The 12,264-nt window shown below is 38.8% G+C and overlaps 1 protein-coding gene across 1 annotated transcript in view; it reads left to right on the top strand.

Annotated features, from left to right (window-relative positions):
- Positions 1-12,264, top strand: part of LOC134674858 (uncharacterized) — a 50,585-nt gene that overhangs the window by 19,115 nt on the left and 19,206 nt on the right. The window contains exon 2 of the mRNA XM_063533014.1: positions 9,897-10,007. Within this exon, the coding sequence (XP_063389084.1) occupies positions 9,897-10,007 (111 nt within the window). The remainder of the gene's footprint in view (positions 1-9,896; positions 10,008-12,264) is intronic.

Here is a 12,264-nt window from a genome sequence, read left to right as displayed (position 1 = left end):
AATTTCGTAGCTTAAATATAATTAAAGAATAGATTATAATCAGGGCGTATGATTTAGGTTAGATAGCGTTCATTGTCGTCTGATCGACCGCGCATGCAGGGAAACGGCGCCGGTGTCCAGAAAAATGAGAGATTCCTGGCATAATTCCAACACTGCAGGTTATTGTAAGTTCCAAAAGTGTTGGCGTGTCTCCATGCAGTGCATTTAGTTCCTTTAACGTGTAATTTTGACGATTAGACTGCATTTTTACGAAAACATTTCCGTTTTTAAATTACGTGTACGTGATAGCGGGCCGTTAATTGCCTATTTGCCCGTCCGGTCCGATTTGTTAGCAATAGCAACAAACATATCATATATTAGACAGAAGTCGTCTGGTTACATATCTATACATCAGAACGGGATATACTAGTAATAAAACTAATAAAGAAAAGAAAGCCCCGTATCGGTGACAAAATGAAATAGGATCTAAGACGTTCTTTTTCGCTTTAGGTATGTAATTAATTATACTATTATTATACCATTAAACGAGTAACTTATGCAAAAGTGCTCTAATAACAACATTTTTAAAAGAGGCTTACGAAGGTGATATATGATAAATCTAGCAATTCTAGCTAAGTTTCAATGTTTGGAAATAAAATCCCGAGTTTTATTGGTCACACATATATTTTAGATCGGCCAGGTTGGAGAGCAATCCAAGATAAATCGACTTATGGCGGTCACGACCCTCAGTCATGAGGTTTCGACGAGGAAGAGAGATACATTTTATGCCAATTTCGCCGTAGGTATATTATGTGTTGTTGCGTTGCATCGCGTAACTGTTGTTACAGTTTAAAAAGCTCGAAACCCACGAGGGTGATTGCACCGCAGTCCCGTTATCTGTTTCGGCCGCGCAACAGTTAGTTTTGCACGTGTAAATCCGTGCAGGAAGCCGGGTCCAAGGGCGCGATCGATTGCGTGGCACGACCCTGACCCACGGAGTCCCGCCGCCGGGACTCGCAGCGAGGTGACGTCAATAACTTGCGAACATTCAATCATTGTGTTACCTTATCTTATCATCACAAATTAACTATCATCGCTTTGGTGCACCCACTCTTATCCCACGCAGGCGTGGCTCACTCCGCGATTTCGTCGCTTTGCGTTCCGCACCAATTTAGGTGGCTACCCATAAGCCGCGCGTGGCGCTGTCGCCACCTAGCAGCCATGTCTGTCCTGATCGTAACAGACGCGTTTTGTTAGTGAGTGAGTCTTCTGTATCTAGTACTATTATTTATTCTGTGTCCCACGCTGGTAAATAAAAGTATAGGCTCGGCTCAAGTGCGTGCGTCGCAACAGTATCTCGCTCGCGATATGGACTACCCTTTCAATTAATACAATAAAAAAAAACCGGGCAAGTGCGAGTCGGACTCGCGCACGAAGGGTTCCGTACCATAATGCAAAAAAAAAAAAACAAAAAAAAACGGTCACTCATCCAAGTACCGACCACTCCCGACGTTGCTTAACTTTGGTCAAAAATCACGTTTGTTGTATGGGAGCCCCATTTAAATCTTTATTTTATTCTGTTTTTAGTATTTGTTGTTATAGCGGCAACAGAAATACATCATCTGTGAAAATTTCAACTGTGTCACCAGGCTGTATCTCACGAAACGTGATAGCTAGACGTTTCGTGAGATACAGCCTGGTGACAGACGGACGGACGGACGGACGGACGGACGGACAGCGAAGTCTTAGTAATAGGGTCCCGTTTACCCTTTGGGTACGGATCCCTAAAAAGAGTTGGTAGTCCTCGCGCGTGAGATAATGTTGCGGAGCCCTTCTACTAAGCCCTTCTACCAATCTTAGTAGGTACAGTCAACTGTAAAAATATGGGTGCACAAATCATCTCAAAATATGTCCCATAGCTCTTATGTCAGCGAATTAAGAACTATGGGACTTTTTTTTACAGTTGACTGTACGTGTACAAGGTTTTCCGAATAAATCCAAATATACTCCGATTAAATCAGCTTTGATGATTAATTCGAAGACAAGTTACATTTCCCGAAAGTGCAATGTAATATGAACCTTAAATCGTAATGCTATAGTTGAAATTCTATTGGCGGGCATGTGGTCGATAAATTGTACTATGCCTGGAAAAGGGTTAAGGCATATCCTGCAGATGGCCTATCATGTAAAACATGTGAGGTGTATATGTATAGGTGTAGTGTGTGATACTTTTTCTTTTTAAGTTCATGAACAGACGACGCAATACATAAACAATGCAGCGCGTAATTTATAATGAATTAATTCAATTACCCACGATAATGGCTATTATTTTAGCTATGATTAGTAAACACTTCGTCACAACTCTAAAATAATCTCATATCATATGACTAAAAATAATGCCCGAATCATGCATTCAGCATTATGTCAAGACAATGATTAAGATACACAACTTGAACACCGTTACCTCAATAGCTAGAAATAGTAAACATGTGTGTCATTAACTCATTATTTAAAAACCATACACAATTACACAGTACACGGTGTAACATGAGGAAACCGAATAATTTTAACCACGCATTTCTGAGGTCAAAAGAAGGAAAAAATGTAATACGAGTTTAGGTCAATTTCGCCAAAAAAAAATTTTTTTTTTGTTTTGATTTCTCAATTTTTTTAATGTATTTGTACATAAAAAATAAATGTTATTGGTAAACTTGTTACATAAATTGATTTTTACATTTTTTTTTCATAAAACCTTTTTGCAAAGTGTTACTTGTCACTTTTTGACATCTATCAATAAGGATATTTAGACTACGTCCCATAGCAGCAACATTACCATCAAAAAGGCCTTTTACATTATGTAACAACAAAAACTTGTTTATTTTTAAATTAATATTATCTCTGAAACTAGGCGTTATTTAGAAAAAGTTTATGGGACATTTTTGTCTCTAAATATGATCAGGAATACGCTGTTAAAATTATTCGGTTTACTCATGTTACACCGTGTATAATTCAGTGAGATTGAATATGTAATATGTACTTTAAATTAATATGTAATTACTCCGTTAATGTACTATATATTGTTTTGTTACCGTAAGTGTAAAATACCCTTAAACCTACTTACTCAACATCTATGTTTAGGGCCACCTCAAACTAAAGTCAGACCGTAAATAGTCTGCAGCTATTTTGATAGCCCACGCAGTACAAGTGTCATTTTAAACGTCAAACTTCTATGAAATTATGACGTATACATAACACTTACACTGCGTGGGCTATCAAATCCGCTGCAGACTTTGTTTGGTGCAACTATAGCTTCTTTTGAGCGTCGGCGTCTAGTCAGCGTTATGGAAAATGGCGTCTCTGCGCAGTTGCGCCAACGTTGCGTCGACCAGCAGCAATAGAGTTGGCTAGACGTCGACGCTCAGGAGACGCTAGTTTTGGCGTGGCTCTTAAGGTTTATGCAGAGGCTATTCAGGCTATGCAGGCATATAATAAGGGCATAATTCGCATATATGTTTTGTCGCAACGAATTACTCCCGGCAGTAACGTAATAAATAATTGTAAATATTGTTGCGCGGTGAACCGTTTTTCTGGTGATTTGTCTTGTCATACGTGAATTGTAAGTTTAGATCTACAGCCATATTCGAACAATGAGATACGTCAAATACTAGATATTGAAACGATATGGAATAGATATGTCAGTGTCAAACAAGTGTCAAAAGTGACGTTTTTCTTTGACGAAATGTCAATTTTGACACTTGTTTGACACTGACATATCTAATCCATATCGTTTCAATATCTAGTATTTGACGTATCTCATTGTTCGAATACGGCTGCTAATCTAACCCTAATAGTAGACCAGTTTAGACTATTTCATTACTAATTATATTTATGTGTTGGTATTATTTGCGTAAGGCTATAAATACTATTTTCACGCCACCTATTCGGAAAAGAGCTTTTTTTTAAGAGTTGAGCTAGGAGGGATCAAAGTGGCACTTTTCCTCCCTGCTAGGAGGGATCAAAGTGACGCTTTTCTGTTCAAGCACACTATTTTTACATTTTTTGTACATTATTTTTTTAGCTTAAATAATCTGTTTAAGCATCACATTGTGTCAACATTAAGATTTTTTTTATTTTCCTCATAGTTGATGTGAAAAGCAGTATGTGTCACACGGTATCAAAATGATTTCGTCTTGGGCGTTAACACTTGAATCCCTCATTACGCTCAGGATTCTACTTTAGAATCCATCGCTTCATTCAGGATTCAATGTACGCCCCTGACGGAAATATATCATTTTGATCCCTTGTAAGTTGTAACACAAACTACTATCAGTAGTAATGCGAAAGGTGCGGGCAGATAATTATTAAATTATGTATGTATATGCAAATTTAAATTATTAGGTAGGTCGTTGAGCTGAATAAGGGCAAGTAAAGGTGGGATCAGACGGTTCACTCGAATGAATGTTCACTTGAGTGAATGATTCATTTTTCTTTCACTTCCACCTTAAGTGATACAATAATATCCCCGCCTGCTACACTTTGAACTCTCGGAAACGCAAAATGCCACCTTCTGCGATAAAATATGCTAACTCGATATTTCTTTTGTCGCGTGATAACTTGTTAAAACGATTTTTCCCCGTAATATGTTCAATTGCCGCCAGATTCTTGGAGTTGACAAGGTTGCAATGCGATATTCTATTATAAAGGCGCCAGAGTGCGTGCCTTGATGTTTTTGAGGTCGTTGCTAAGGTCACATATGATGGCTTCTTTAAGAATTTATACACGGTGGCTAAAAAATAATTGCATTCCCGTTGCCAGGGAGGTTTTAGGAGTACCTATCTCCCATAAAAAAATGGACCAGCCAAAATGTATGAAACAGGCATACTTTTTTTGCGTTTTCTGGGCTGGTCCGACAGTACAGGTAATACAGTAAAGGGGTCCACTGATTAACAGTCCGCCGGACGGTATCGGCCTGTCAGTTAGAACCAAATTTTGACAGTTCCGAACAACTGACAGGCCGATACCGTCAGGCGGACTGTTAATCAGTGGGCCCCTTAAAAGTTGCTCAGTAATATAATGGAGCATGTAGTTACTAAGTAGTTACCTACCTGCGTGCGCACTATGCGTTAAAAACAACATCGCATCGAAGTCGTAAAGTTGCCACCGAATAAATCAGAGCGGCCAGGGTGTTCACAAATATCTGAACAAAGCCTCTATTATCAAGACTTTTGAACAACTTAACCGCGCCGATTATATCTGATGGCGAATGTACTCTTGAAAAGTAATTGTGAAATGGTTTTCATTTTGGCTAATTATGATACATAACAATATTAGTATTTACGTAAGCTGTTAATGCTGTTGTAATGTAATGTGCGAAACGTGCGGACAGGTAATTAGAGTGGCGCCAAATTGAATTAATTAGGGCGATCGATGGTATCAGGCCAGCGCTACTATTCAGGTAGTTTTTATATGCGATGGCGTGAAATTATATCGTAAATATTGAAAGTCCGACTTGGAAAGCTGTCTTTTAAATGTAACATATACTTAATAATAATAATACGGATATGCCTCACCTAATTAAGTGTGTATGTAATTGTGCGTTATAGCGTTAAAAAGCTGCTAATTTTTCGACGGCCGGCGTGGACGTTGCGTGGCATCATATTCAGGGTTTTGTTAAGACGAAACAGGAGCTGAGTTTTAAATATTTGGCGAGTGGCACGAAAAATGGAATCTTGAGCGTTGTGAGGGTTTCAAAGCACGAGGGTTAAACAAAATTTGCCTCCGAGTGAAACACAAAATTTTTCACCACACTAACCCGAAGCAAATAGTACATGTAAAATATCAAACAAAATCAAATCCAAATGAATGTTATTAAGTATTTATCATCCAAAATCATCATTTAAAAGTCAATTCTACTTGCAACATAAGACAACAACTCAAAATTTGCATTTGTTTACTTTGCCTCACATGTGAATAAAATGCACCTTTGCTATCAGTTTTTGAAGTGCAAAGTCAGCCTTTCCGAGCTGGTGTGGTGAAAACAATATTTAGCAGCTGCCACCCCTGGCCGGCGAGACGGTATGTCTCGCAGTCACCGATTCGGCATTTTTGGCATGCGTCCACATATCGGCATCGCGCCGTGAATTATGACATCCTCGCGAGGCAGACCAGACGCGTTATCTTGGACGCGCTAATTGTGCTAGCAAGTAGACTTACAGACCGAGACAAGTGTTACGTAAAAATGCTATTTATTATCAATTATGCACCAGCAACGAAGAAAGAGGAAAGTGGACGACCGCTTCTCCGTACAAACTAACGTAGTTCCATTTTCCTCTTTGTGTACTTTAGGGAAAATATTTTACTTACTCAATTGGATGTTGACAGCAGCTATGGCCGTTTTTTTCTTGGTTTTTGATTGTAAGCTATTATTTAGAGATATTAATAAATTACCGTCAACAGGAGTGAATAGGGATGGCGGGGTAAATGTCATTCGCGGTTTTTATAAAATATCTGGGAGACCAAGCTTAAAACATATAAAAACTCAACAATGTTTTCCCAGAGATAAGACCTATTCTAGATCGATTTATCGCCCTCGAAAACCCCCATATAGCAAATTTCATCGAAATCGTTAGAGCCGTTTCCGAGATCCATAAAATGTATAAATAAACAAGAATTGTTCGTTTAGACTTTAAAGGTATTAGATTAGATATTATAGTATTCCATATATTCATCCGAATGTGTTACTCTAAACTAAAGAGTCTAAAGTTTCGTCTGATTCGGATATTACAAGGCCCGAAAGTGAAAACCCACATATTCCCGAGAATGAATTTAACGTATGTCGCTGTCGGCACTTGTCACTCATTTGTCTTTTTAAATACCTGCTTGACAAGGAGTTTCTTTGATAAATTTGACCATATCACATTTCCAATACTGCAGGAAAGCTTTCGACGGCTAACGGTATCGTACTGGGGTTGCTGGCAGTCACCAAATAGCTAATAATAGTGTTATCATGCTAAAAACGGTCTAAAATAATATGGTGAGCCAGCGCATGCTCAAACAGGAAACACGCAATATCGCGTCACAAACTATTAACACTTTATAATCGTTATGTTTATGTAACTTATGTAACATTGTTATCGTATTTTTTGGTCTATTTATCTTTCTATACAGTCCACCGATTTGTTTGACCACGATAATACATTATTAGTTGTGTGTTCGCTGTCGCGTTGGGCGTCGGTTCTGCCTCTATTCCTAAACTACTTCGGAAGATCGTGGCTATTGTATTTAGACACCTAGCTTAATAATTAATATTCCTAATCGTAGTTCAACGGTTTTCTGGTAAAACATCGCATATTGGATAAGTCTGTGAATTAGTAGTGTAATACAATATAAAGGCAACATTGTAGATATTGGGCTCGGCGTAAAATGGCGTGACTATCGCACTGGCTGACCCAAGGCACCCCAAGGTGAACATGGATGAGAAAGGCACTACATTTTTTATACATTCTACACTGGTAGTTTTCAGGTGCTAATTGACGTTTTTAAAAGACAGACTTTTAAATGTAAATAATATATTTCTCATAAATTGAATAATACAGCCAAATTATTCCATTCGGGTTTCATAACGCCTTAAGAAGACGTTCAGGATCTTTTGCAGAGGCGCGACCTTTTATTACGGAACTAACTTCACCTCCCTATAACCGATACAAGAGATGCAACGGATAGTTGCTTGGCCGGATACCGGTATATCCGGTATCCGGCCAAGCCGAACCGGTATATCGGTATATAAATTGTTTTAAAATAATAAAAGTATGATTATGACCGTGTCTGTTTCTTAAATCCAATTTATTTACTCCGAAATCAAGCAATGGTACTATCCGGTATCCGGCCGGATAGTAGGTCACTATCCGGTATCCGGCTGGATATTAAAATAATGGCCGGATAGTAACCGGATATCCGGTGCATCTCAAACCGATACCTTTATCATATTTTTACCTACATCCGTATAGTAATTATCTATACATATTATGTGTAATAAACTACAAGCAATTTTCCCCCAATATTTTAGTTTTATGACCTTGACCTTTTATACTTGTCCGCTGGCACAGATAAATTATCTACCTAATCATAAAATGGAGCGTAATATTTTCACGCCTCGCTGTGACCAGACGATCCCAATGCCCCATACCTACTAATTTAGTCAAACTTATGTTGTAGGTCCTTCAGCGATAACCGCCGCTATAATTGTACATCTTGTATTGTATTTTTGATATGTTTATATGACTGTTTGGTTTTCTCAATAAATTAAAAAAAAAAAATTTGGGGGTATTTTGTTTATTTTTCACAGTGTTTGAGGTCTAGGTCATTACAAAAATAACATAAAGACTTACCATGTTAACATAACATTACTGTTATAATCATTATAAAATGTGATAAGATTCAATTCAAAGTGTCGCAGAATTTAATGTAGTCGACCCTTTAAACAGTTTAAACGAAACACTTAACATTACGTTTTATCTAATAAAAATAAGGTCTACAATCGGTTGTCTCCCATTGGCGAGAGCGTGTCCGTGAACGTTGGTCCATTTGATAACAGCGGGGCTATTCTAAAAGCGTAGAGACGCCGGGGCAAGTGAACCGATGACAGATTGATCTCCAAATTCTCCCAGTATGTTTAGTTGGCGCCACTGTGCAGCGATGGGTCTCCCCTACTCATTCATTCTTCGCTACATACGCATAGTCTGCAGACTCTGCTGTGGTGGGCCACCCCACACTGGCGTCTTTTGAGCGTCGCCGTCTATAGCACTATGGAAAATGGTGTCACTGAGCAGTTGCACCAACAATACGTCAAGCAGCAGCCATAGAGTTGAATAGGCGCCGAAGTTCGGGAGCTACTAGTATAGGGCATATCTAAGCCTTGCAACGCAAGTGATCTGACTGCTTATATATAACTCTATACATTACAAGTATTACAACCAGCGTATGCAGGAATTCGTAGCCGTAGTGCAGACGCATTTGTTGTCTATGCAGTTCGGCTCTTTTACAATGGTGCGCTGAAGTCAATCTAGGCTGTTTTGATAAGCTGCCGGAATGCACTGTGATTACTTTCTAGCCTTGACATTAATGTTGAGACTGCTGTTTTGCCGTATTGTCCACATGCGTGGACATGGACAGTTTGTATTAAGTTAATTATGTTTTTTATTTAAATTGATGGCCGTGACAGCTGTAGAATGAAATGTTTTGTCAACGTTATAATGTAAGTGTAAGGTAATCGGAATCGGTAATGTTCCGTCGAGGTTATTTAAAACATTTCAAACGGTAGGTACTTACTTTACACCTACCTATAGGTAGGTACCTAATCCATTCCGAGGATAGTCATCTAGATTCTTCCACCTACAGCCGTAGCTCGGCAATAAATAACTATGCCTTTTTATAAATTTTTAATAAAGTAAGCCTATACTGCTTTTCCGATTGGATTTTGCAACAACAGCTTGTCTGTCAACAAAGCCCTCCTCTAATGATTTCCATTTCTCACTATCTCTTGCAAGTCGAAGTCACCCTGGTTCCTTTTACAGCCTATTGGGTGCCATTCTGTTATCTTCCTAGTTCATTTCTCAGTTTTGATTTCTCAAAAAACTAAGAAATCGACGGTCCTTATTACGGTATTCTGAAATATGGTAGTGGTATATAGTCAAGCATTCAGAACACAGGCAAAACATGCGGTCTTTAGTAGCCTTTGGTTGCCAGGCGACTGTGCGGATGTGCTGAAAACAAAATGTATGTGATGTTAACAAAATAGGTTGAATCACATATTACCTAGGACCTAGGCATCATATTACGAAGTGACTTTGAAGATTTATTGCGTTTCGTTGGTATTTTACTTACAAAGAATCTTAACAAAGTTTGTTGTATTGTTGCAGAACAACAAACACGTGGAGACATTAGACGACGGGCAGTTGCGCGCGCTGCTGGATGAGGCCATCACCTACAAGTGCCCCAAGGACCGCGAGGGCAAAAGCAGTCTGTTCAAGGTAAACTAACAATAACAATGATGTAGAAAACCGGGTAAGTGCGAGTCGGACTCGCGCACGAAGGGTTCCGTACCATAATGCAAAAAAAAAGAACAAAAAAAAAAACGGTCACCCACCCAAGTACTGACCACTCCCGACGTTGCTTAACTTTGGTCAAAAATCACGTTTGTTGTATGGGAGCCCCATTTAAATCTTTATTTTATTCTGTTTTTAGTATTTGTTGTTATAGCGGCAACAGAAATACATCATCTGTGAAAATTTCAACTGTCTAGCTATCACGGTTCGTGAGATACAGACGGACGGACGGACGGACAGCGAAGTCTTAGTAATAGGGTCCCGTTTTACCCTTTGGGTACGGAACCCTAAAAACGTATACGACGGATCTGGGGTCAGCGAACCGCGGCTCGCGACCATGCGGCCGTTTGTAAGTACCTACGATTGTGGCTCTTCAAACCATTCAAAAAATTCACACAATATTCTTAGCCCACTGGTATCTTTGACATTCCTAAAACATGCGCATGATTTCTACTCCGCCTGGCTTTTCTTTCCAAGTTTTTTTTACCTCTGCGCTAGACGACGGAAAGCAATTGACGACTCCGCTCCAAAACAGTGTAGCTGAGGATATGACTAAATGTAAATGGTAGCCGATATAAACGTTCGAATGGGAGTTTCGCTGGATTTTTGCATAGACAACCAAACAGCATAGTCTGTTTGCACTTTAGAGTGACCCCACACTAAAGTCTTGTCGGCGTCTAGTCAACTCATGGCAGCTGCACGACGCAACGTTGGCGCAACTGCGTAGCGACGCCATTTGCTGACTAGACGGCCGACACTCAAAAGACGCTATAACAGTGTGCGCTATAATTGTGTGGGGTGGCCTTAAAGAACACGGAATACGGAATTAATAACAGCCACGGAATAGACAATCGGAATAGGCATCTTCATCCATATCACGGAATATTTTCTGGAGTTTCCGTAAACTCATCGAGTTAATTCGAATTCTAGACTACGATGGGCAGGACAGGTAATTATACATAACGACTTCTTCAAGGTGACATATTCAGATTGATCGGATTCAGAATTACAAATTGGCAATAAAGCTCTCATCAAAAATATAAAGATCTATTAATTATTTAAGTTCTTTTATCAGGATTCAATGCGACAATCGTAAAACGTTATCCTTTTTATGTATTTATGCCTATTTGGCAACAAAGTTGTGTTGTGTAATGTGTTTATTTCTGTGGCAACCTTAAAATCTCAACCCACGTTGAATTAATTGCCCGACTTCTAAATATAAAAGCTACTTGCAAATTATTATGGTAAATTTTATTTGGGAATCGATTTCGAAATTCTAATTGTTGTGAAACTGTCTTACTCATTTCCATAACAGTTGAACTCGTGGATAATTTTAAATAAGAGATAAGAAAGAAATCAACTCTTTGAGAATCGATTTGATACAATCTTGTAATGTTAGGAAATTATCAGCGACGTTATCACTATGTCTCAAGCACCGGTGTGGGGTTATACCTAACCCTTTAACTCCTGACATAGCAATCGTTGTATTTCCTATCAAATTGGCAAAACACCAAGTCGCTTCGTTAACTATGGTTGGTACGATTGGAGCTTGGCTGACTCCAGTTTGCAAGCCGGCTTGCCAGCACAACCTTATCAATTATCTTGCGTTGTGATACTTGTGATCTTTGCCATGAGTTTTTAATGGCCCCAGTAACCCGTGGCTTCAATATTACAACGCAGGAGATACGCGGATCCCTTTGTTTGACATAATTATTGAAACGTATTGATGATTGTCATATTATCATTAGTCATATTGTAAAACCGTTAACTTTTCAGGATTTTCGTAACGTTATCCTTACTCCTTAGATATGTTAGGTTTGTTTTATGCCATTCCTGAAAAGTTACGCGTTTCTGAGAAAAACCAAATTTTGACTAACGAAAATGCGGACAAACAATACATTATGACTTAAAACTTTATGGGAAACAATAGAGGGCCCGGAGATACGACTTTGTGGTAAGATTGTGAAATTAATTCATTTTATAGCTCCGAATTTCAAATGCTTTAGCTCAGTTTTGTTGATTTTGGCCTGCAGCTCATGCAGAAAATATTGACAGGAAACCCATTATACAAAATTTTATTGTTTCCGGAACACACTAGTAAAACACGATTTGGTTGTGAGATTTTAGAGATTTCAGTTTGTGTTAAAGCAGTTTGGATATCATAAAATACCTATTTTATGAT

The sequence above is a fragment of the Cydia fagiglandana genome, chromosome 20 (genome assembly GCF_963556715.1).
Source record: "Cydia fagiglandana chromosome 20, ilCydFagi1.1, whole genome shotgun sequence".
Taxonomy (NCBI): domain Eukaryota; kingdom Metazoa; phylum Arthropoda; class Insecta; order Lepidoptera; family Tortricidae; genus Cydia; species Cydia fagiglandana.
This window is presented reverse-complemented; position numbering and strand designations above follow the sequence as displayed.